Source organism: Sarcophilus harrisii, chromosome 3 (assembly GCF_902635505.1).
Source record: "Sarcophilus harrisii chromosome 3, mSarHar1.11, whole genome shotgun sequence".
Lineage (NCBI taxonomy): Eukaryota > Metazoa > Chordata > Mammalia > Dasyuromorphia > Dasyuridae > Sarcophilus > Sarcophilus harrisii.
In genome coordinates this window covers 510,056,778-510,083,404 of record NC_045428.1, presented here as the reverse complement: position 1 = coordinate 510,083,404, position 26,627 = coordinate 510,056,778, and the positions used below count along the sequence as shown (strand labels likewise).

The following is a 26,627-nucleotide window of genomic DNA, read 5'->3' as shown; positions in this document are numbered from 1 at the left end:
GAAGCAAAGAAAGATTTGTTTCTTTTTCTTTTAAAGCTGTACCTGGAAGGTTTCCATTCTGATCCGCATCTTCTAGAGTGGCTCCCCATTTAACAAGAAGTTGCAAACAGCCTAGGCGCCCGTGAAAAGAAGCATAATGCACAGGTTTCCAGTCACACTTATCAGAAACATTGGGATCCTAGAGACAACATTCACATTTACTAAATTTTTCTGCCCTTAATTTAGGAAGCACTTTATGTCCCCAACACCTTAATTCTACAAATTAGAGTGGCTTGTAGCCTTTTAAAAATAAAAACCAGGAACAGCTAGGTGGCATAGTGTACCAGTCCTGGAGTATGGAGAACCTGAGTTCAAATTTGGACTCAGACAATTAACTAGCTGTGTGAGCCTAGGCAAGTCATTTAACTCTGACTGCCTCCAAAAAATTAATGACAAAAAAAGCAAAACCTGAACAAAAACAAAACAATTATTCGCTTATGAACAATATTAATTTTACTTCAGTCCTTTAGTAGAGCCATGATTTTATCAGGATGATCTTTCTGCAATCCATCCAATCCCACTAAAACTTTCTGTAAATCCTCCACAGAAAATCTCTCCAATGAATAAGACACCTTCTTTTGGTTCTTTAAATATTTTATAGATACCAATGCAGCAATGATTATCCCTCACTCCCCACTTTTTCAAAGCATCTATGTCTTTTCTGCTATTTCCCACATACAGCTCATCAAAAGAAGATATGCTGCAATCTGCTTCTACTCAATATTCATCTATTGTTCCATTGCCTTCACATATATATGGCTATTTGAGATTTATTTATAATGTGCTTTTATCACAATGATCTTATTAAGGCAGATAATGCAAATAGTAATATTTGAGTTTTATGGATGAAGAAGTGAAGACTCAATGAAGTTATGTGCCCATGGTATTTAACTACTTAGAGGCATGGGCAAGTTTTTTTCTCCAGCACTGTTCTTTCTTTTTCTTTCTTTTTTTTGTGAGACAACTGGGGTTAAGTGACTGGCACAGGGTCACACAGCTAAGAAGTGTTAAGAATCTGAGGCTGATTTGACTGGCCCTGACTTCAGGGCCAGTGCTCTATCCTCTGCACCATCTAGCTGCCCCCAGCATTCTAATACAGTAAAGCTTCTTCAACTATGAACAGCAAGCATATATGGCATCTCATAACTCAATGTAAAGGTTATGAAATTATGATTATCAGTAAATCTTTTATTTATATACCTATTTTATGTATCTATATCTCTGAAGTTGTGTAAAATTTCTTAGGCAAAAAGGGTGTTGCAAGTGGAAAAAGTTTAACTGTCTCAAAAGTTAGTAACTATGACATCTTAATTTACTATCCTGAATCGGAATTAAAGTAGCTGACTAACCAAGAGCAAATCTATGAGTTAATTCTGGGTCTCAGTTTACTCAATTATAAAATAAGGTGACTGATTAGAGCAAGAATCTCAGGTTTATGGAGAGAAATGTTTTGTAGCTACCATTGTTACTATAACAACTTAGTAAATACAATGAACTAATTATTTACTGGCTGACTATTAAAGTCTATTTAAGTTAATAGTTTTAGGAAAGCTGGCCTACAGGTTACCCTGAATCTGAGGTAGCTACCCACTGAGAGTACTCAACCTAGGAATACAAGTTGTGGAATAACTCCTGGAGGGAGTGCTAACACTGTGGGTTAAACTTTGTCTGGGATATATTTGGATTGCCCTAATCTCATTGGAGAGATTCTCCAGGACTCTTCCTTCTTGGATATAGTAGCTTTGCATGGATCCACTGGGAGAAAAACTTAGTATTGTTTCTTTCATTTCATTTCCAGACTATGATTAGACAATCGTTTTTCTGGTGTATTTTTTTATAAGTCAAACCACCTGCTTTGAAGACAATTTTTACATGGCTAAAAGCTTATCTACTCATATCTTCTATATTAATTACCTATTAAAAGGCAGCTGACATGGGTGACATAGATGCCACATCCCTTATCATCTTAGCTAAAGCATCCTATAGTACTCATCTATGTTCATTTTTTTTCTTTAAATTTTCAAGGAGACGTATTAGATTGTTTGTTTTATTGTGACATGGTAGCAGTTAAGTAGCACAGTGAGTCGATTAATGGACCTGGAGTTAGGGAGACCTGAGATCAAATCTAGCCTCAGATACTTACTAGATGTGTGATCTTGAGCAAGTCATTTGAACTATCTACCTCAGTTTCTCTATTTGTAAAACTATAATAATAGTACCTACATCTCAGAGTTGTGGTAGGGCATCAAACGACCAGTTAGAACAAGACCTAGTACATAGCAGATCCTATATAAATGTTAGCTATTATTATTATTACATATAGCCTATCTAAAATATTTATATACTTCATACTCATAAGATAAACTTTGCCTATTGTTCTAGAAAACCTGGGTAATCGGCCCTTAGTGTTTGATCAAGTCAAAAAACATTTATTAAACACCTTCTATTAAACAGATACTGTGAGGATACAAGCACTAAGGATGCAAAGAAAGGCAAAAACTAGTCCCTGGCCTCAAAAAAGACAAAATCTAATGCAGGAGACATGTTAACAAATACATGTAAGTAAGATTACAAAAGATAAATTGGAGATAATCTCAGAGGGAAGGCATTTAAACCCTTTTTAGGAGCCTCATGCCTATCTGAGACTTTTATGAATTTGTTAAATTTCTTTTTAAGCTAATCTACTTGTCCTAGTGAAGGGTAAGTTTGGATCTACACACAGAATATCATGTGAGTTGTGTGGAATCATTGAAAAAATTTCAGGGGCTTGATGTGTCATAGGGACCCAAAGTAATTTTCACCCAGGACAAAGTAAATTTCACCCAGGTCACCTTTAGTGACCTTTATAATAATTCTCAGTTAACTCCAGGCCTTCCATGACTTTTGGGAGTTCTGTTGGAACCAGGCCTTTCCTTTGAGAGGGGAAGACTCAAATTTCTTCATATTATGTTTGAGATGATACAGACCTTTAACAAGCTAGACAAGCAACAACCTATAACAGTTTCATAAAATTATTTTTGATTGTTGCGTTGTATAACTCTATATTTGGGGTAAAAATAAATCTCTAGTAATTCTAGCTATCGTAGGCCTGGGCTCTCACAGAACACTATTAATTTTTGGATTATTTTAAAATTAGGTATTTAATTATTGCTAGGGGCCTTGACTTCATCACATGAATTTTCTTAAGAGACTCTAGAGCCTGCCCAAGTTCCTAGAGTGCTATCTAGAACTGAGAAAATGGAAAACTAGACCCAAAGCCTCTCAGGTTGTTTGTTGAGAATAACTGTTTTAACTGGGAGAGAAAGGAGTTGAAGATAGAAAGGAGGACTTGCTTAGGACACCCTACAAAGTGATTTACTCTTCAATCAAAGTAACGCAATTTGAGGAAGAGGCAGATAAAAGAAATGACAATTTGCTAATATCTTAATATAGGGATGGGACAGTGTTTGATAGGTACAGGTCTTATTAGAGTATCTTAGTCAGTGACTCTGTTTTGCACTATGTCTATTGTCTATTAAATACTAAAGGTAAGCACACTAGTAAGAGGTTTGTAAGTCATACGTTTAGGTACAGAGACCCAGGGAGTACTTGGCCTGGAGACAGGCAGAACTTTCCTTCTCAAGGAGCCAATCTGGAAATGAAAATTGAAAGGGATTCTCCCCAGAAAAGGCACAATAATAACAAGGGAAAAAATAGTTGGCCCTGTTTAAAGAAAAACTTAAATTACCTACCTAGAAATAGTAATCAAGATCAGAGCAGTTTTCTCATAGGAGATAAAGGGCAACTGGAGAAAGTGAAATAAAATTTCTATAAACCAGAATTTTCTACTGAAAAAAATTGAGGATATTGTTTTAAGGCAAGAGATAGACATTTTAAAAGCAATTAAACCTCAAAGAGTTTTCTAAGAAACTTCAAGGAAATAATTCCAATTAACAGCCCTGCCACTCCCCAAAAAAAGTAATCAAAATAATTCACACTTCCTAAATAAAGTTAATCGGTTGCAAACAATGTGAGATCCCCTCAGTTTAGGATATTGCTTATGTTCTTTCTATTCTCTTCTAGAAAAGCTCTATATTTACTCAAGTCTTGTTACTCTTTATGCTTTCCAGATTAGCTGTCCAAGATGATGGCACATTCCTTTAAATCAACTAAGGACAGGCTACACACTTCTTAAACATACCTGCTTCTATCCTGAGCCCATACAACCAATTCCATACCAGTTCCAGAGTCTTCTCTTGGCCCAAGAATCTAAAATCATAATGCAGTGTTTTTATGGTAGGCCTTTGGTAGAATCAATTACTGCCTTTTAACCCCAATCATACAGCACCTTACTGCATTTTACCAATTTTTGCTATTATCTTAACAGTACAGTATCAATAAGAACATAAGCCTGAGCTTCCCAGGGTCACCTTCTTTCCCTAATAGAAATAAATCTTAAACTTATATACCAACACAATCAAGGCTCAGTGCTACAACTTCACATTATCCAGGAGTGCAAGTGTCATCTTGTGTTGAGTATTCTTGCTCCTTTTGCATTATATTACCTTCATCCCTTCATCAGAACCATCAAAGTTGCAACTAAGTGGCAGGGCATAAACATCCCCACTGGACTTTTTTTTTCTAAAATACACAATAAATTCATAGCTAGCCAGCTCAGCTATCTTTGCTAGCAGATAGTGTCCAACTTGGCAATTGTCAGAATATAAGTCTTTGATTGTTTTCTGTCCATACTTGAAAGTGCTATATCTAAGATTTTATTGCTGACAGCCTAATTCAATGTTAACAATCTCAAACTCTGGGTAAAATGCCAAGGTTTATGGCCAGTAATAATAACAAATACAATGGGGGACTTTTAATAGCCATCTTTCTCTTAGAATAAAATTATTCCTAAGAACTTTCAGCTGGAATCAGTGTATAACACAAAAGGATTGCCTGAATTTGTAAAGCAGTTAAACAGAAGGTATAAATTATCCTCTTCCTCTCTTTCTGCTTTTGGTTTGTAACCAGTTATGGATGAGATCATTGAGGGATTTACTGTGACAGTATAGTTTTCAAGTTTCAGATCACAAACATCAGATCCTAGAAAAAACTTTCACTTTATGATAACTTCCAAAGATATGGCCAAGTGATAAGAAAACACATTTATTTTCTCAAGGTCAGTACTCATTGCCTGATAATGAGTTACAGGACAAGATTCTACAGAACTGATACTTGTCACTAACAACATTAGAGCAGTGGTTTCTTGTTAATCTAATATTTTCTATATTTTTTCCAAATGCTCTCCCATTATCTTGGACAAGATATACTAATACAGACAATTAATGCAACCAACCACCTTTTTTCAAAAATCAAATAAAAAATGTGCTGTGACTAGTAAAATACTACTGGATAGGTGAAACCTGTCTTTTCCTGTCATCTGGCGCACCATGGGGAACAAACAGCATACAGCTGCACAAACACAATACTGAAATGACCGGCTACCAGGCAGACAGTCTAGAGCATTCTGAATCCATGGTATGATATACTGATTCACCTTCATTCTTTTATTTGATGGCCAAAGCTCTACCCATATCCTAATCTTCCACATTTTCTATTAACCAGCACTATAGGCATACAGACCACAGAACTTTGGAATGATAATAATTAACATGTATTGGCAATGGTTCCTGAGGTCCATTTCTGAGAGAATAACAATCTAAGATGAAATCTGAAAAGTTAAAAGTCTCCAAGATACAGTGTATGCATTGCTCCTTTTTACATATTACTCATGTCCCAACAATCAACTAGTTTTCACACTAAGTTTCTTTCCTAAATTATCCTTCCAATCTTCAGACACTGGGAAATATCCAAGCTTAAAATTTCTAGCTCTATATGAATTGTAGGGTTCCTAGCCAGTACTAATACTGTAATTTTTTGTAAGATTCTGTATAAGAAATCTGATTTAGCAGAGTACTCAAGGAATAAGTCCCAGTTTATATTGCCTGTGGTGCTTGGCCAGTACTTTAAGCACACTGGAAATGATTCTAGCCTACACCAACAATCCAAACTTATCTGCCTTGTCTAGAACTACAGAACCATTATATTCACCTTTCAGTGACACTTATAAATTCCTAGCAAGTCAAGGACAGAGTTAGAACGTGATTACAAGACTCTTAAATTTTATTTAGATTTTATAAGACTCATTATTACAAAGAGGCAGCCTGGTATAGAACACTAAAGGAATAAGAAAATCTGGATTTGTATTATACATTTTTCAGTTACTAGCTGTGTGACTAGTACTTTACAATTTCCTTATCTGAAAAATGGAGATAACGATCCTACTTGCAGTACCCCCTGAGGTGTTCTGAGAAAAACACTATGAAAGTAAATTATCATCATTATCATTATTACATTTATTACTAAATTACATATTACAAAACATCTTCCTTACCACTCCACTTCTGAGCATAATTTGTAATGTGTAAGAATGTCCATGTGTTGCAGCAAGGTGTGTTGGAGTGCATCCACGATCATCCTGAGTAGAAAGATCTGCTCCATTCATTATAAGAGCCTAAAATTACACAAAATAGAATCTGTGATTACAATGTATGGTCAATGTTGATGCTATATTTTTGTTTCCTAAAAGTATTAATGATTATTTTCATAGAGAATACTAGTATTGGGGAGAAGCTAGGTGGTACAGTGGATAGAGCACCAGCCCTGAAGTCAGGAAGACTTGAGTTCAAATCTGCCCTCAAATACTTAACACTTCCTAGCGGTGTGACCCTGGGCAAGTCACTTAATCCCAACTGCCAAGAAAGAAAGAAAGAAAGAAAGGGGGGGGGGGGACAGAGAGAGGGAGGGAAGAAGGGAGGAAGGGAAGAAGAGAGGAAGAATACGAGCACTATTATAAATACTATTTGAAAGCTAGTACATAAGAGAACCAAAATGGTAGAATAAAGGCAGCAAGCCAGCCAAACCTCTCTCTCAACATTACTCTCTAAATAATCTTAAAATAATATGATAAATTGAATCCAAAGCACTATAGCCAACAAAAGGTTAGGGTGAGACATTTTTCCATCTCAAAAGGTTGGAAGAAGAGGTGGGCCACCAAGCCCACTGTGCATGCTAAGGCAATACCAGTGGTAAGTCTTGGAAGTGGCAGTGACAGCAGCAGCAATAGCACCTTTAGGAACTCTCAGCCAAAGGATGTTCAGGGTGGAAAGGTACAGCCCTAGTACTTGCAATTATAGGGGAGCAGAGGCCCTTCCTAAGGAAAGACTAAAGGCCAGACCAGGAAAACAGTGACAATATCTCTCCCCAGATCATTTCATCTTGGAAGCACCAAAAACATATAGACCCCCCCATAACTGGCTCTGAAAATAGCCCTTACTCCCACCAGAGAAGCAGAGCCCAATTTTAACATAAAATTCAAAGTCAAGAATTGAGCAAACAAATGTTTCCATATTTGCCATATTGCAAAAAAAAAAAAAAAAAAAAAAAAAAAAAAAAAAAAAAAAAAAAACAAAAAAAAAAAAAAAAAAAAAAAAAAAAAAAAAAAAAAAAAAAAAAAAAAAAAAAAAAAAAAAAACCCTGAAAAAATTATGCTTTCAATCTGAGCAAACAAATAAACAAAAAAGAACGTGACAATAAACAGCATCTATGGTGATAGAGAAGACTAAGACACAATTAGAAGGAATCTACATACATATAGGCAGAGAACACAGGTGTAAGTCAATTATATTGGGATGGTCTTCCAAAAAGGAGACAGAATTAAAAAAAGAGATACACTGAGAGAAGGTGTATCTTCTCTCAGGGAGAGAAGGGAAGAGAGATGGAAAATGGAGAAGATTGTCTTACCTAAGAAAGGAATGCAAAGACCTTTTGCAGTGAAGGTGGGAATCAGGGAGAAGGGGGATCTGTATATTAGGTAATGCTAGAATCAATCATCAGAATTAATTCAAAGAGGAAACATTCTCTTTCTCTCTTTCTTTCTCTCTCTCTCTCTCTCTCTCTCTCTCTCTCTCTCTCTCTCTCTCTCTCTTCTGTCTTTCCCTCTATCTTCCCTTCTCCCCTACTCTATGTCTCTCTCTTTCTTTGTGTGTGTCTCTCTCCCCCTCCCTCCCTCCCTCCCTCCTTTCCCCCCATCTCTGTCTCTGTTTCCCTTCCTCCCTCTCTTCCTCCCTCCCTCCTCCCCTCTTTCTGTCTCTTTTAATCTGGTATAGAAATCTATTACCCAACAGGAAAGTAAATGGGGTTTAGGGATTAGCAGAAAGATGCAGGGGGGGAGGGGCAGAGCCAAAGTGGCACTTGGAGCTTCCTTCAAATCAACAGCAGATTAAGCCTCTGAACTGGTTTTGGAGTCATAGAACCCACAAATACTTGGGAGTATAACAAATTTCCAGAAGAAGATACTTTGGAAAAACTTCAGAAAAGGTTTGTTTCAATCAGGCAGGGGGAGAGGCTAATGAGGCCAGAGGCCAGACTGCAGCATAGGGAAGACCAGGGCAGGAAGCCGGGGTATTGTAGTATCAGTGCACCAGGGAATCTACTGCAAGTCTCTAAGGCTACTCTTTCCTGACTACAAGCCAGTGGATCAGCATATTAACTGTAAACCACCCAAAACAAATGCAAAAGGCAAAGTGTGAGCCCCTGAAATTCAGAGCATGAGACCTGGCCATGAATACTCAGCACTGGAAGTCAGATAGCAGCACCAGCCCCAGGGCAAACTAAAGCAGCTGTCACCCCTTTGCCTTAAGAGCAGACCTCAATCTTTAAATTAAAAAAAATGAGCAAAAAAGGTAAAAAACAAAACCAAACAAAACAAACAAACAAACAAAAAAAAAAAAAAAAAAAAAAAAAACCTCTGACCATAGACAGTTTGTATGGAGAGAGAGAACAGACTTCACGCTCTGAGAATCCTAAAGGATAATCAGATCCAGATGAAGCCCCAAAAGATGATATGAGTTGGTCCCCATTTTATAAGGCTCTTTTGGAAGAATTCAAAAAAATCTTACAAGAAAAATGGGGAAAGGAAATGAGATCTTTGCAAGAAGTTATGGAAAGGGAAAAACAGAAATTATCTGAAGAAAACTCCTTAAAAAATAGATTTGATGAAAAGGAGATTAGGGTGATAAAAGGGAGGGCAGATTAGTGAAAGCAATAGTCAGGAGCAAAACAGAGGAGGGACATGAAACTAGTAAAATTTATAAAAAATAAGAGCCATTCTTCAATTACTACATAGTCAAAGGATAAGAACAAACAGTTTTCAGAAGAAATCAAAACTACCTATAGTCATATGAAAAATACTCATTATTATAGTCATTACTGATTAGAAAAATGAAAATTAAAGTAATTCTGAGGTACCACTTCATACTTATCAGATTGATAAACAAGACAGAAAAGGATACTGAAAAATGCTAAGAGAATGTGAAAAAATAAGAACATGAATTCATTGTTGGTGAAATTGTGAACTGATCATTTTCCCCATAAACAGCAATTATAGTCAAAGGGTTACAAAACTGTGCATACATATGCCTACTTGGTCTATATTCCAGAAAGATCAAAGAAAAATGAAAATGATTCATAAGTACATAAATATTTATAGCACCTCTTTTTGTGATAGCAAAGAACTGGAAATTGAGGAGATATCCATCAATTGAGGAATAACTGAACAAGTTGTGATATGGAATATGATTATAATGCAATAATGTCATGCTATAAGAAATAATGTTTTGGGGGAAAACCTGGGAAGATTTATGTGAATTGATGCAGAATGAAGTGAGCAGAATTAGGAAATTATAGTATACATAACAGCAGTACTATAATGATGATCAGTTGTGAAAAACTTAACTACTTTGATTAAGACAAGGATCCAATTCCAAAGGACTCTTTTTTTTTTATTTTAATTTCCCCCCTCCGCCAAAGGAAACTTGATGAAAAATGCTGATCTATCATCAGAGATAACTGAGAAGTCTGAGTTCAGATTGAAAGCATAATTTTTTCAGGTTTTTTTTTTTTTTGCAATATGGCAAATATTGAAACATGCTGCATGTATATTTGATATATTGTTTACCTTCTCAATGGATAGAATCGAGAGTCTGGAAGGAGAAAATTTGGGTCTCAAAAAAATTTTAATTGAAGTAAAATGTAAATAAATTTAAAAGAAAGCACACATTCTCTTATGCTCTCTCATTTTCTTTGTGATTACATATATGTGTTTGTATGTATATATAAATACCAAAATGCCATAAATCTTTTTAATCATAAGGGTGCTCTTCCTCCTTTTTTGATCTCTTTCAGATATAGATCTAGTAACATTATCACGAAGTTTGGTAATTTTTAGGCAGAATTTCAAATTACATTTCAGAATAGCCGGACCATTCTAATTCAAATGATTATTTTTTATTAATGCCCCCAACATGCTTCATTCTCTTCTTTTTGTCAACTTTTCCAAGTTGATGGGTAAGAGGTAAAATAAGTTGTTTTAATTTGCATTTCTGTAATTGTTAGTAGATTTGAAACACTTTTTTCACACAGTTGTTAACAGCTTAGATTTCTTCCTTTGAAAATTGCCTGACTTGATCATCATTGCCTATAGGGGAATAAATCTTTTCTTATAAATTTTAATCCATTTCTTATATATCTTAGAAATGAAACCTTTATCAGAAAAACTTGTTGCAAAGTTTTTTTTTCCTCCCACTAACTGGTTTCTCTTCTAATTTTAACTTCATTAGTTTAGGTTATGGAAAAATCTTTTGAATTTAAAATGACCAAAATTACTCATTTTATCTTCTGTGATTATCTCTATCCACTGTTTGGGCATGAACTTTTCTCCTATTCATAATTCTGAGAGATGATTTTTGTCTTGCTCCTTTCTTTCTTGAAATTTTAGTTCTAGCTCATTGTTTATCTGCACCATCGGTTCTATATATGCATAACATTGGACAACCTCTATAGGAGACCATTCAGCTACATGTTGAACTCTTGAGGAATAAGACATTCTCAAGCCATTCTCTAATTGATAAATGGTCAAAGGATATGAACAGACAATTTTCGGATGAAGAAATTGAAACTATTTCTACTCACATGAAAATATGCTCCAAATCATTATTGATCAGAGAAATACAAATCAAGACAACTCTGAGATACCACTACATACCTTTCAGATTGGCTAAGATGACAGGAAAAGATAATGACGAATGTTGGAGGGGATGTGGGAAAACTGCGACACTGATACATTGTTGGTGGAGCCATGAATGGATGCAATCATTCTGTAGAGCAATTTGGAATTATACTCAAAAAGTTATCAAACTGTGCATATTCTTTGATCCAACAGTGTTACTATTGGGCTTATATGCCAAAGAGATCTTAAAGAAGGGAAAGGGACCCACATGTGCAAAAATGTTTGTGGCAACCCTTTTTATAGTGGCAAGAAACTGGAAAATGAATGGATGCCCATCAATTGGAGAATGGTTGGGTAAATTGTGGCATATGAATGTTATGGAATATTATTATTCTGTAAGAAATGAGCAGCAGGATGAATACAGAGAGACTTGGAGAGACTTACATGAACTGATGCTGAGTAAAATGAGCATAACCAGGAGATCATTATACACTTCAACAACAATACTATATGAGGATCAGTTCTGATGGACGTGGCTCTCTTTAACAATGAGAGGATCCGAATCATTTCCAAGTGATCAGTAATGAACAGAACCAGCTATACCCAGCGAAAGAACACTGGGAAGTGAGTGTGGACCAAAACATAGTATTTCTACTCTTTCTGTTATTGTTTGCTTGCATTTTTGTTTTTCTTCTCAGGTTATTTTTATCTTATTTCTAAATCCAATTTTTCTTATGCAGCAAGATAACTGTATAAATATGCATATATATATATATATATATATATATATATATATATTGTATTTAACATATACTTTAACATTTAACATGTATGGGAGGGAGTGGAGAGAAGGAGAGGAAAAGTTGGAACAGAAGTTTTTGCAAGGTCAATGTTGAAAAAATACTCACGCATATGTTTTGTCGATAAAAAGCTATAATAAAAAAGCTATAATAAAAAAAATAAGACATTATTCATCTACTTGGTCTTTCCTGTGTAGATAGACAAGCCAAACTTCTGTGAGTGATTACACCCTTTGAGGAGGCTCTGCAGACTCTTTGGGCTTAAATGTAATCACTCAATGATGTCCACAGCACCTTGAAGATCTTACCATCAACAGGGAATTCTTCTCTAACTAAACTCAAGGTTCCATCTCCTTCATCATACCTACAAATATTTCTGATAAGGATATATATCTCCCTCTTTTGTGTCTCACTTCATGTTTACCATCAGAGGGTCATTGATTGCTCTCTGACAGCACACTCTCTCTCTTTCTAACTGTTGTTCACAAGCTGTTCATGTAGGATCATTTTGAAGTTAGTATCCTCTCATATTAACCTTCTGAGCAACTCAAATGGATCTATGATCTCATCAATGTGAGTATTCCTTCCATGAACACAAATCAAAACAAGTCATGTCTACCCTTCCTGTGCAACTCTTGTCCATGTTCTCCACTAAGTTTGCCACAAGGGCTTCACCCCAATATGTTGGGAGGCCTTCCTTGAGCTCTCTTGACTCATCAAGGAATCAAAAAGACTCAAAAAGAGCATACAGCTGTCCATTAGTTATCTCTCATTTTGCTTACATAACCAGGCCATGTTTTTTCATTCACATATTTCTTTGTATTATTTACACTGCTTCTCCATTGTAAATCCTCCCTTTTAATGAGTTGGAGAATAATCAAATCTATCATGTGTCTCCATAATGCAAGGTGATACTCAAATTTCATTTCTTTGGAGATTATATTGTTTTATGACACAAATTCATACAATACAAGTAGAATTATTGGTATTAAAAAAACAAAACTTTTGTTTCTAAAAAAATCTTGGGCTCATTAAAAGAATTTGGCAATTTTCAAAGGCAAAGGAATTCACTTCTCTTCCTGTTAAATGCTAGATTAAATTCGTCTTCCATTTGTAGGATATGCACAAGACATAAATACTGATAAATGAGCTTGGTAGGTTATACATTTAATTGTATGTTATAGACTAGACAACAAATATTCTTCATCTACTTAGTTGTTTCTTTAAGCACAACAATCACAAATTCTTTTTGAGTGATTGTGGTTCTCATTTAAAAGGCTCTACAATGTTTTGAGGCTTAATGAAACCAGTATGATGTCATTCCAAAAATTCACCATCCCACATGAAATCATCCTTCAATCCAGATTCAGTACTGGATCTCCTACAAGACAGCAGCCAACATTTTTAGTAAACACATATCTCCCTGCTTTATGTTTCACTTGATATTTATCAGCAGATATCACATTTTGATATATGTTTAAGGTTATTTCTGTAGGTATATTTTTCAAAGAATCTTACATAATTTTGATATATGGATGGAAGGCATCTTTTTGAAGGAAACCTTTGAAGCAGCATTTTGGTCTTCCCAGAGCTTTTTTAGTGTTAGTATTTGGTAAACATAGTGGGTTTATAAATTCTCTATAGCCTTTACTCAGCAATATTAAATATTAAATTGGCAATAATATTGAAGAAAGGATCTTTATCTGAAAGTCTGTCTGTTCACTTCTAATATTTTGATTAATTATGGCATTGCTGAACATGTAGATTATTCTCAAAAATATTTAGATGAAAAATGTTGGCATTGTTTAAATAAATTTATTAGGTATTATTTACATATGTGAGTCTGTAGGCTTATAATGCTTCTGTTCATGCAATATTCCTAAATTTTTCTAAGGCCTTCCCCTTCACCAATTCTTAAAATAAAACAGTATTCTATCACATTCATATGTCATGTGTTCAGCTACTCCTCAGTTGATGGGCATCTTCTCATTCCAGTTTCTTTGATCACTATTTAATATAGCCCAAATTGTTTTTCATAACTTTGGGGTCTACATCTTCTTCAGATCTTTCAATGTATCGCCATCATAGGCATCCTTTGTGTATACTTGATCTAATCCAGCCTCTTTTCCCATCTTTGTCTTCCTCAATGCCACTTTCATTTCCTAAAAAACCACATAAGGACAGGAAGTTCAAAAGTGATGACTTCACTGTCCTCAATGGCAAATTTTTCAAAAGTAAAAACCTTGGCAGATCTTTTCTACCTTCTATCTGTTCACCTAAGTTTTATTCTTAAATGCCCTCAGGACAACTTTGCTTAGCTACATCTTAAGGAACTACTTAATACTCATCATTTTACTACATAAAATTTTAAAATATATTTATCTTCTAAACTGGCATTGTCCTTTATTGCTATGATTTTCCAATAGCAAATAAGCCAAGTATTTGCTTACTCAACTGGTTTTTAGTCTTTTTTGTTTCTGCATTATGACAAATGATTTATCTCAGTAAAATTTCAACATAAAATTCTTGCAATCAGTATTACTAAACTGTCCTCCATCCCTTTCCCATTTTTAGCATCAAAAATGTACTTAATAGGTCTTTGTAGAAGACAAAAAGTTCTCTTTAACTAGAAGGTTACTTCTCAATCGGAAGAAACCAATCTAATGCGCCTTGATGGTTAATAATTTTGAAGTAGTAGAAAAGAAATTGAAGACACAGGTTATATTTGCTTCACTTTTGCCCAGTGAAAACAATATATACAGAAGCAAAAAAAAATTTGATTTGGGAACTGAACAGTTGGCCAAGAAGGCAATTTCTGAAAATAATATTTGGATTTCTGGATAACAATTTACAATACTAGGTTGACTAATTTCTAGCTAAAAACAGGATATTTTTGTATCTTTTTGTTTCTTTTTTCTTTTCAATAGTGTTTTATTTTTCTAATTACACGTAAAAATAGTTTTCAATATTCACTTTTGTAAGATTTTAAGTTCCAAATTTTCTTTTCTAGCTCTCTCTCTTATCTCCCCATTCTCCCAAGAAACAATCTGATAAAAGTTACATGTGTACAATCATTTTAAACATATTTCCATATTTGTCATGTTATAAAAGAAAAATCAGAACAAAAGAAAAAAATGAAAAAGAAAAAGCAAACAACAAAAAGGTGAAAATAGTATACTTCAATCTTCATTCAGTCTCTATAGTTATCTCTCTAGATGCAAATGGCATTTTCCATCCCAAGTCTATTTTCTTATTCTTGGATCAATGTATTGCTGAATAGAGCTAAGTCTATCATAGTTGATGAACATATAATGTTGCTGTGATTGTGTACAATGTTCTCCTTGTTCTGCTCACTTTACTCAGCATCAGTTCATATAAGTCTTCCTAAAATTTTCTGAAATTTGCCTGCACATCATTTCCTGTAGAACAATAATATTCCACAATATTCATATACCATAACTTATTTAGCCATTTCCCAACTTATGGGCAACTGTTCAATTTCCAATTCTTTGCCACCATAAAAAGAGCTGCTACAAACATTTTTGCACATAGGCATCATTTCCTTTTATGATCTCTTTGGAATATAGACCCAGTAGAAACATTGGGAATGCACAGTTCACCTTTTGAGCATAGTTCCAAATTGCTCTCCAAAATGTTTGAATCAGTTCATAACTCTACCAACAATGCATTATTAGTGTCACCAGTTTTCCCACATCCCCTCCAATATTCATTATTATCTTTTCCTGTCATCTTAGCCAATCTGATAGGTATGAAGTGGTACCTTAGAGTTGTTTTAATTTTCTTTTCAGCAATCAATAGTGATTTAGATCATTTTTTCATGACTATAAATGGTTTTAATTTCATCTGAAAACTGCCTGTTCATATTCTTCAACTACTCATAAAGATGGAATACACTTAAGAAAGATTGATAAGAATCTTATCAAAACAATTATAAAAATTTTTAAATGGGGTAAAGAATAAGCTATTATGTAGTAAGTAAAATATCATAACATAAAGCCACAAAGTAAGAAAGTGGGACATCTGCAAATTCACAACACAAAATACAAAGAAAAAAGCATGTAAAATGTATTGCATATAAATGTATCAAGGGTCTACACATAAATTCTCCAAGTTTAAGCAACAAACAAGAGGAATTAGGAATACTTCATACACATCACTGAGACTTGGTTGGATGAAACCCATAGAAACAAGACCAGTAAAAGTTGTGAGAACATATTCATGTGAGGAAATTGAAGATCCAGAGGGAAGAAGTATAAGGGTATTTGGGTGAAGGTCAAGGAGATAAGAGACAGAAGTGATTTTGTCACTAGAGTATACTACAGATCATCTAGACAGAAAGAGGAAAACAATGAGGAGTTTAGAAAACAGAATAAAACTTTGGCACAGTCATATGATATAGTGATGAGGAAATTCAATTAATAAAAATCTACTGCAGTTCTCCCTCAGCCAAAAGCAAAACAGCTAATAACGTTCTTTAGACCTTCAAAAGATGGAAGAACTAACCTGGGAAAATTGTGTTTTATATACAAAGAAAAAGGAACTGATTACTGTATGGGGAAATGGACAAGTGGGATATGACTTCAACTCTTGAGGAGAGTCACCACTCCACCTTGTGAGGAGAAAATCAAGATAATGTCTAACAAGTACTTTGGAAGGTTTTTTTTTTAATTCTAAACTTAACAAACACCAAGTAAGATAGCATTTCCATATATTCTAGAACAGAAAATACTGTATATAAAGATACATGTATATCTATTATGTAGGACTTACTTTTCTTTTTGAATATTTAAGAAATTTTAAATAATCTTGGGGAAGGGGAAGAAGAGAAAGAAAGGTACCAGCGAAAGAACTCTGGGAGATGACTAAAAACCATTACATTGAATTCCCAATCCCTATATTTTTGCCCACCTGCATTTTTGATTTCCTTCATAGGCTAATTGTACAATATTTCAGAGTCCGATTCTTTTTGTACAGCAAAATAACGGTTTGGTCATGTTTACTTATTGTGTATCTAATTTATATTTTAATATATTTAACATCTACTGGTCATCCTGCCATCTGGGGGAGGGGATGGGAGGAAGGAGGGGAAAAATTGGAACAAGAGATTTGGCAATTGTCAATGCTGTAAAGTTACCCATACATATAACCTGTAAATAAAAGGCTATTAAAATTAAAAGAGAGAGAGAGAGAGAGAGAGAGAGAGAGAGAGAGAGAGAGAGAGAAAGGTAGAAAACAATTTAGAACTCAAAATCTTAAAAAAAAAAAAGTGAATATTGAAAACTATCTGTATATATAATTGGAAAAAATAACTACTAAGTGGAAAAAATAATTTTTTTAAAAGATAAAAAATTCAATACATAATTTTCACAACTGTTCTCATGCACCTCTGATTTGGGGAAAACAATCTAAAATTAGTTCAGAGAAAAGATAGGAGCCATGAAGCAAAATAATTCCTAAGACATGAGCCCGGGGGAATGGGAAATACTTAACAATTAAATTTTAAATACACAAAAGAAAAGCAGTTCCAATAAGGAGGAAAAATAGGAGTAGCCTCAAGAAACCTGTGTGGATGTGAAAAGTACAGCATGATATTTATAATGCTAACAATGCTAAAACTCAGAAAGAACAGAAACTGACAAGGAAAGTAATAACAAAAAGAGAAGCCTTTTTTTTTTAAGCTTCACTAGGGGAAAAAGGAAGACAAAAGGAGCAGGGATTTTCACTTGGGGTGAAAAAGAAAGTAATGACAAATCTATGATGGGTTCAGCACTGTGACATAAATTGCCTTCATCACTCTCACATCCTGTGTCTTCTCCTTATAAATGGCATAGTCTATTAAATGTCAGTGTCTGCTATAAGAGTGGATCCATTAAGTTTTATTGTGTTTAGATAAATAGAAAATTGCTAGTGATGAGAAGATTATGAAATGCACAAGTCTTCAATAGTAAGTGACTACTGCTATTGTTATTTCTGATTCCATTTCTCCCAAGGACTTCCTCTCATGTCTGGTAGTCTGTGACCATTCTGGTACTAAAGTCACCCAGAATTATAAACTTGTCCTCTTTTGGCACTTGATGAGGGTCTTCAAGTATTCATAAAAAAAAATTTTAACCTTATCAAAATTCATCACAGTAGAAGCATATACATAGATGATGGGGGCATGGCACTTGATACAGATGAATCTAGTAGGGAGGAGGATGGTAAGTACTGGAAACATTTCATCAGGAATATGTAAAGAAGGGAACATTACGTGTGTGTGTGTGTGTGTGTGTGTGTGTGCCTGCGTGTTTTCAAAACTCATTAAGAGGATAATGGGACAGGAAGGGAGAGAGGATAGGGAGGGACTTTTAGAGGGTGGGTAGGTTAAGAAATAGAGGGCAAGATAGCAGGTAGAAATAAAGAAAAGGAGGGAATTTTCAGGAATAGAGTGAGAAGGATAATAAGGGAAAATAGGAAAGAGGAAAATATATAAGTAATTATTGCTTAAAATGTGAAATGGAATGAATTTACTTATAAAAGGGAAAGGGATAATAAATTTTAAAAATTGAATTCAATAAGAAGTTACTTTCAGGAAACATAATCAAAATGAGAAATATACACAAAGAAAAAATAAAGGGCAGGAGTAAAATTTGTTATGTAAAAAAAGTAGAGGTAGTAATCATTTGATCTCAAACAAAGTTAAAGCTAAAACAGACTTAATCATATGAGAAAACTAGGAAAACTACACTATGTGTCAGCCATATTATTCAATATTGTTTTACACCATTTAAAATAATTAGACAATATAAAATACTTAAGGATATATCTGCCAAAACAGGCACAGGAACTATATGAACACAAACATAAAATGTCTTTATACAAACAAGTCAGATCTAAATAATTTGAGTAATATTTATTGTTCATGGGTAAAGACAATAAAATTTTTAAATGATATTTTTGCCTAACTAATCTATTCATTAAATTTCATTCCAATTAAATCATTTTAAAATTATCTTACTGAGTTAGAAAAAAATTAACATAATTCATTTGAAACTTCAAAAAAAAATGGAGAAAATCATGTAAAAGAAGTAGAGTCAGCAGTGTCTTCCCTTAAACTCTCTTATAAGGTAAGAACATTGCTGAAATATAAAATGAGTAATTTTGATTATTTTAAATTAAAATATTGAAACCTGTGTAGCCAAGAATAGAAGGGAAGCAGAAAATTGGGGGGGGAAAATGCAAAGACAATCTTTCAGATAGGAAGTCATTAGAATGGAATATTGTTATGGTATAAGAAATAATGAGCTGATTGATTTAGAAAAAAAAAATGGAAAGACTTGGACTTATAAAGGAAGATGCTATAAACCTCCTGAGAATCAATTGACAAGTAGAAATAAACATAGTATGGTCTTACACATATGTGTATGAATGTATATATGTAAATATGTGTATGTTTATAGATATCTATGCATATGTATCCACGCTTTATTACAGCCTGCTTATTGGAGAGAAGGGGAGAGAAGGAAAAAAAAATTAAAAAGTTCACAGAACAAAAGAAAACCTACAAAAAAGGAAAGAAAAGCTGTCCAACTTTGAAAACAAGTAGTATTTATTATATGGGTTTTGTTGAAATGAAAATTTGATTTATACTGAATCCTCTATTGTTCTGCGGTATACAAAGCAATGTTGTGTTTCTTTTTTCTTTTCTCATTTTATATTTAAATTTAAAATAAATTTTTTTAAATTATGAAAAAAAATGCCCATAGCTGTGAGTTATGGAACATTATGATCCCTAAATTAAGTTCTGGGTCACCCAAAAGGCAATGAAAAGCTGGTTGGTATGAGATATATATATCATATATTACGAACAAGAAATAAACAAGAGAAACTTTGTAAAGGGCTGTAAAGAGAGACATATATAGAAAAGGAAGAACAGTCATGTGGCAAGAGCAAATGCTCATTGTTTTTTGTCCCATGACATCAAGAAAGTGATTTCATGACTTGCAAGTAAACTGGATTTAAGTGAAGCAGGGCTGTAAAAAATTACCAGTCTCTATTCTCTGGGGTTATCTTGATCCAGTGGCAAGACATAAATCAGGTTGACTGGAGATGGCCCCAGAAGCAGTAGACCACCTTGGCTTTCTTAAGCTGAGATCCTCCCCAAGTCTCAGTTAGTCTGAAGCAACACTCCGTCAGTGATTAAGGGTAGGTGAGAAGAAAAATGAGTACTATATCATACCAAAGAATCATAAAAGAGGGAAAAGGACCCACATGTGCAAAAATGCTTGTAGCAGCTCTTTTTGTGGTGACAAGGAATTGGAAAATGAGTAGATGCACATCAATTGAGGAATGGCTAAATAAGTTATGGTACATTAAAGTAATGGAATATTATTGTTCTATATAAAAATGATGAACAGGCTGATTTTAGAAAGGCTTGGAAAGATTTAAAAGAAATGATGCTGAGTGAAGCAAACAGAACCAGGAAAACATTGTACTCAGCAACAGCAGGATTGTGTGATGATCAACTCTGCTAGGCTTGTTTCTTCTCAGTAGTTCAGTGATACAAGGCAATTCCAATAAACTTTGCATAGAAAATACCATCTGCATCTAGAGAGATGGAGACTGAATGTAGATCAACATATTCTATTTTCACCTATCTTTTTTTTCTCGAGGTTTTTCTGTTTTGTGCCTATTTTTCTCTCCCAACATGATAATATGGAAATATGTAAAAAGGGGTGTACATGTGTAACATAAAAATAATTTTTAAAAAAGAGCTCTTCAAAAAAAGCAGCAAAAAAAAAAAAAAAATGAAGAAAATCAGGCAAAGTTCAGTTGAGTACTCCATGTGCTTCCTCCTCTCACAGGAATTTGGGGGAATAGCTAATGACTGTAACCCAAACCACACCTTTTTCTGTTTACTAGGCAACCTTATGGGCTATACCTTTCCTTTGTCCCACAGGTCCAAGGAATTTTTCCTATTGGAGGTTGAGGATTTGCCTAAGAATTCTGTGGTCTGAACAGCCCACATAGTGCTTTTGTATCCTTTTCCCTAGAGTCCTAAGGAGCTTACAAATAGATGCTATTATTCATCATAAAAATCACCAAATTCTCTTACTTGAGCTTTGAAGCTCTCTAATCAGAAACTACTTCTAATTACGAGTACAGATCTTTAGCCTCCTGACCTACCTTCTTAATGTTGTATACTTCCTAGCTAATCACAGGTCTTCTCTTTACCCAGCACAGTATAGATAGACAGCCAATACAAAGTAGTCTTAATCAATCATGGACTTTTTAATGAAACAAAATCAGTAAAAAGAAAATAACTTATAGAAATATGTAATGTTCTTCTCTAAAATATATTGTTCCCCGGGAGCAGATTTCTTGGGGGCTTCCTTTCAGTTCAAAGTAAGAATCACCTCAAATGCAGCCAGAAGTTTAAAGTTCAGATCCTTTATTGTCTCTTTCAAAATAGCCCAGTTAGCTTTCTTAGAGGCCTATCTCTCTCCTTGGTTCCAAGAGCTCTTGCCGCTGGTCCTTTGTCTCTTCCAGCTTCAGCCTCCGAATCTAAAGCCTCCCAAGCCAGCACAAGGGTAGAATATGGAATGAATTGACTCCGCCTCTGAGAGAGTGTGCTTGGGGCTTCTGACTTGTGAATCTCCCGAAGTCTCTAGTGGGCTTGTCCCTTAGTGGGTTCCTCCTTATGTATGTTCTCTTAAAGATGTGTGAACTCTAATGTGTGAACTCTCTTAAAGGTGTGAACTCTAAAGGTATACTAAGGTATATAAAGGTATACTAAGTACATAAGCACTGTCTCTATCAATTCCAGTGACTTAGCACCTTGTTTCAAGTTCTGGCCCATAACAGAAATAACTAAAAAACAGAATAAATATCTCTTAGCAAATAGGCCTCTGGAAGAGCACCTGAGAAGAGTAAACGCTAAATCTTCAGGCCAAACCTCTGCTAACCTAGCAAAGGGTGGGCCTTACAGCAGCTTTTTAAACTTTGCTGTTGTCATTTAATCTTTTCAGTCATATCTGATTCTTTGTGACCTCATTTGGGATTTCTTGGTAAAGATACTGAAGAAGTTTGCCATTTCCTTCTCAGTTCATCTTATAGATGAGGAAACTGAGGCGAACAGAATTAAGTGACTTGTATACAGTCACACAGCTAAGAAGTATATAAGGCTGAATTTAAACTCAGGTTTTCCTGACTCCTATGCTTACTAGCACATCTGCTACTCTTAGTTCTTCCCTAATCCTAGAGCACACATTGAAAGATACTGACACAGATTCGGACCCAAAATCCTGCTGCTATTTTCCCATTTCTCTACTTAGCTCCATTTCTTTTCTGTGGACCTCAGGCTAGTTTACTCTTTCTTCCATCTGCTTCCTTTGCTTCGTTGCTGAACAATTCAAAATGTCCTAGTCCCAAGGAACTTTGGCAACTAAGCCCAAACCTTGGAACAGATCAGTCTCTCTTCAGATCAGAAAGGGAATATTGTCATTTCAAAATACTAATCCCAGGATACCTGACTAAATTTTGAACTAAAAATAATAATAATATTTATATAGTACTTACTGGGTCCCAGGCACTGTGCTAAGCCCTTTATCAATATTATCTCGTTTGATCACAATAACCCTGGAGATAAGTGCCATTATTATCCCCTTTTTACAGATGAAGAAATTGAGGCAGATGGAAGGTAAGGGATTTCTCCAGGATGACATAACTAGATATCTTGAGGCTATATTTGAACTCAGGTTTTCCTGTCTTCAGGCCTGATTTTATACAGGCTGTGTCATGTAGCTAGAATTTTGCCCTGCCTATGAGGATTAAGAGCCAACCAAGCAGAAATGTCTGGTCCTGTGTGGATATCCTGCTAATTAACTATTAGAACTGGAAGAAGTGGGAAGTGTACTTCCAGAAAGGCCTGATGACCTATAATGGAAGTGCTTGGCTTCCTGTTTTGGAGCAACCAGATATATTCAGTGACTAGTTCCAGTCCACTAACAACTGGATAAAGAGAGGGCTTGTGAATCGCCTATGTAACCAGAATTGCATTCCACATTTACACACCATCCTGGTCTCTGGTTCCTGGCCCCACCACAACCGCTGCTGAGGTGAGCAGCCTGGGCTGGCTATTCTGTGGCACCAACAGAAGTCAAAGTGACAAGTCCCAGCTGAATCTATCCTTTCCTGAATTTAGGCAAAAGAAGAGTGGCAATGACTATGACCCTGTGAACTTCAAAAGGTCAGCCCAGCAAGCTGGATTGGTCCAGGAGTGGGAGAAATAAAGTACCAAAGAATTCACCTGACTAAGCCTGGTGGCAGCTGAAACCAGACTCATCCAATGGCTATGCTACAACAGGAAGTAAACTTTCCATTTAAATTAAGAAGCTGCATTAAATCTGAGCCCACTACTCTCCCCAGGGTCTGAGATGGCAGAGGATGCTCCCAACAAATGGGGACAGGGAAGGAAAGAAATATTTGTGCTTCTGGTTCTTGTTCTGTCTGAGTGAGGATATCTATATATCCTTCTGTAAAAGCTGACTGATGTTAATTGGTTTAAATGAAACCAGATCTTAACTATTGGTAGTAACCAATGGAGAGAACATAGTGGAATGGAGGTCTTCAGCTGACCGCATTACAGAAAGTTTTCTCAGGCTCTTCAGAAATCTCCCAAAAACCTTGAGTGGGAGCTGTAAGTAGCTTCATTCTAGGAGAACAAGTTGAGTCTTACTTAAGGATAGTTGCTTAGGATTCAGTGACAAGCCATGGGATTGATATTTTGTAGTACATAGATATTGGCTTTTGGCAGTCGTCAAAACATACTACAAAGATTAGGTAGGACCTGTGTCTTACATCAAGTTCAATAAATGGAAATTTGGTAACAAGAGCCCCTAAGTAATGAAATTCCAAAAACTATCACCTTTCGAATAAAAGAATGAGAATAAAAGCATTCCAATAAAAATTCATCCAAGTGAATAGGTTCATTAATATATTTTTAAATCTATTTAACAAGAATTTTTTCTCTTTACCTGCATACAGGCATCTTGACCTCTGATTGCAGCAATGTGAGCTGCTGTCCAACCTCCTGGAGTTACACTCTTGATGTCAGCCCCATGCCACAGCAACCAGTGAAGACACTAAATTAAAGAGAATGAAAATATTAAAATGCATATATCATACATATTATTCTGCTCTAAATAACTGTCATATATTTTTATAATGATAGCATTCCTACTCAACCACACTTAAATCTCTAGGGTCACTGGTTGATACTGAAGTTTGTACATTTAAAAGTATTGCTGGAACTAGGAGGAAAATGTATACAAATAACAATTTTTAAATGCTTAAGAATTCTGACCAACAATGACCAACATAAGGATTTAATGATAAAGGGTGCTACCCACCCTCCAGGCAGAGAGATGATTTGACTCAGGGTATATACAAACTGAAACATGGGGGGCTTTGGGACATGGTCAATGAAAGAATTAGCTAATTGCACATATTTGCTACAAGGTTTATCCTATACGCCCCAGAATGGGATTGCTTCCACTGAGGGATCAAGGTATGAGCCAGCTTTCATCACCTGAAGCTGAGGAGGTATCTTTATAAAAGATCAAATAGAAACCTGATGAGTCAGGGGAGCAATGGCTCCTGAGAGTGCAGTCCAATGAAGCTAATGTAGAATCTTTCTGCAGCAGATTTCCATAGGTTTGAGAAGCTCTCTGAGGACTTACTGGAACAAAGACATCTAAATCAAAGGCTCCAGACCAGAACTTCCCTTGTTCCTTTTTAGAGCTGATTGCGACTGGGAGTTACCGAATCTGGCCTCATAAATATGAATTCCTAATGCAGCTGACTTCCCATGGGCATCTCCCAGACAGGAAATAAAAGTTCCTAAAGGGAATAAGGGTTTGACAGATTTTATCTATGCAACCTCTCACTATCACCACCAAGGTCTGTACATCCTAGTTCAAGATCAATTAAATCAAATCTTTTGGGGAGCCCATATCTGATATATCAACTGACAAAATGAGTAGAAGATTGAATAGCAGTTGCCATCAGGGAAAATACTGATATGAGTGTAAATAGCTGGCCCAAGGATGGAAGAAGATGACCCTACATCTATTTTCCTCCTAGTGGAAATGACATCTTCTCCTACAGGAGCTTTGAATGTGGCTTCTGAAAAAAGGAGATTGAAAAAGTAATTGATCAGCAGTCTATGGGGATATTAATAAAACTACTTCATGTTATCTGGGACAGGGATAGTAAAGACTCTGAATTATTATTTGTCATTTATTATATTGTCTGGGAAAATATATTTTTAAAATATAATTTTAAATAATCAGAGATTGTTTAAACCCAGAATGTTGTCCTGACCTCAATAATTCTTCAGAAATACCAAAGATAGCTACAAGAACTTGAGTTCTTCCCCATTCTACCTGGTAAACTGACAGCTCTACCCATTATGAGAGAATAAAACAAAACAACTTCAACACTCAGTAATTCAGTAACTGGGACTACTCTGAGGGATGGGGATAGCTGGCAATTCCTCCCAGGAGGCTGAGCTGCAGGCTGCAGACTTGACATATGAGAAAGTTTCAAATGAATGAATTGATGATTTATTCAGTACTTATTATATGAAAAGCCCTGTGCTGGGAATACAAGTGGAAAAGTCAAATGGTCTCTCCTCTCAGAGTTCGAATTCTAATAGGAGAGAGAACCCATATGGAAGTTTTCAGAAGCAAATTAGATGAAGTTAAGATGCAACAGCAAAGCAGATAGTGATATCCCCCCCTCTAATAACATTTTTACAGATAAAATCCTATCAGTTTCTGATACTGAGCCATCCAAAAGCACCAAGGACTTGGTGACAAGAATGTTCTTGCTTGGATTTGCAACTTCAGGAGCAGAGACCAGGCTGCATCTCCATAGGAGTTACTACCCAGAATAATGACTACAGAATGTGCACTTGAACTACTATTCCCAACACTCTTGGGCTCAGAGTAGGAGCTGACTCAATCAGAATCCAGGAAAGATGGTGGTCAAGGTAGTGGGTATATGCAGTCTTTTATCACTTCATCAGAGGGCCCTGCTGTTTCAGTCAAGATGGCATGTCTTAAGGGATGGACACATAATGCTGATTCCTGGGCGGTGGTTATGAGTGTGGCCAACTATTGGGAACCTGGAAAGGACAAGCCTGGACAACCATAAGCTCTTCCCACTTTGGGGTCAGGACAAATTGATGAGTTCTGCAGATGCCTTCCATCACATACAGTTGTTTGTGAGCCAGCAAAGACAAAACTGCCCAGCCAGATCAATGTTCCTAGCAGAGCAGCACAGGTAGGAGAGATCCATCCCAATCTGGACATAAGAACCATGATGCCCTGATCACACAATCCTCCAACAAAGAATAAGGTGGCCTCTTTGGTTCTTCACACCAATCAGAGCACCCTTTTGAAAAAGAAGTCTGGCCTGATCACACTGGAGTCCTACCTTGCTTTCAAGTAATCAGTTTATTGCATTAATCCCTTCCACAATTTCGAGGCAAGAGGTTTGCCCTTACTGCAGATGATGCCTTTTGAAGCTAAGGCATTTTGGTACTGGTTAAGTCTGCCTCCTGCCCCTAGGCATCAAGCTTTCACAGGATAGCTCCTCCTTCCTTATAAGTCTCCTGCCCC

General features: G+C 35.6%; 1 protein-coding gene across 4 annotated transcripts in view; it reads right to left on the bottom strand.

The window, feature by feature from the left end:
- The window catches only part of ANKRD42 (ankyrin repeat domain 42), a 116,520-nt gene that overhangs the window by 70,242 nt on the left and 19,651 nt on the right, over positions 1 to 26,627 (bottom strand). For all 4 annotated transcript variants that reach the window (XM_031961848.1, XM_031961849.1, XM_031961847.1 and 1 more), the window contains exons 3-5: positions 23,979 to 24,086; positions 6,470 to 6,589; positions 43 to 178 (exon numbers count right to left, since the gene is read on the bottom strand). In XM_031961848.1, the coding sequence (XP_031817708.1) occupies positions 43 to 178; positions 6,470 to 6,589; positions 23,979 to 24,086 (364 nt within the window). The remainder of the gene's footprint in view (positions 1 to 42; positions 179 to 6,469; positions 6,590 to 23,978; positions 24,087 to 26,627) is intronic.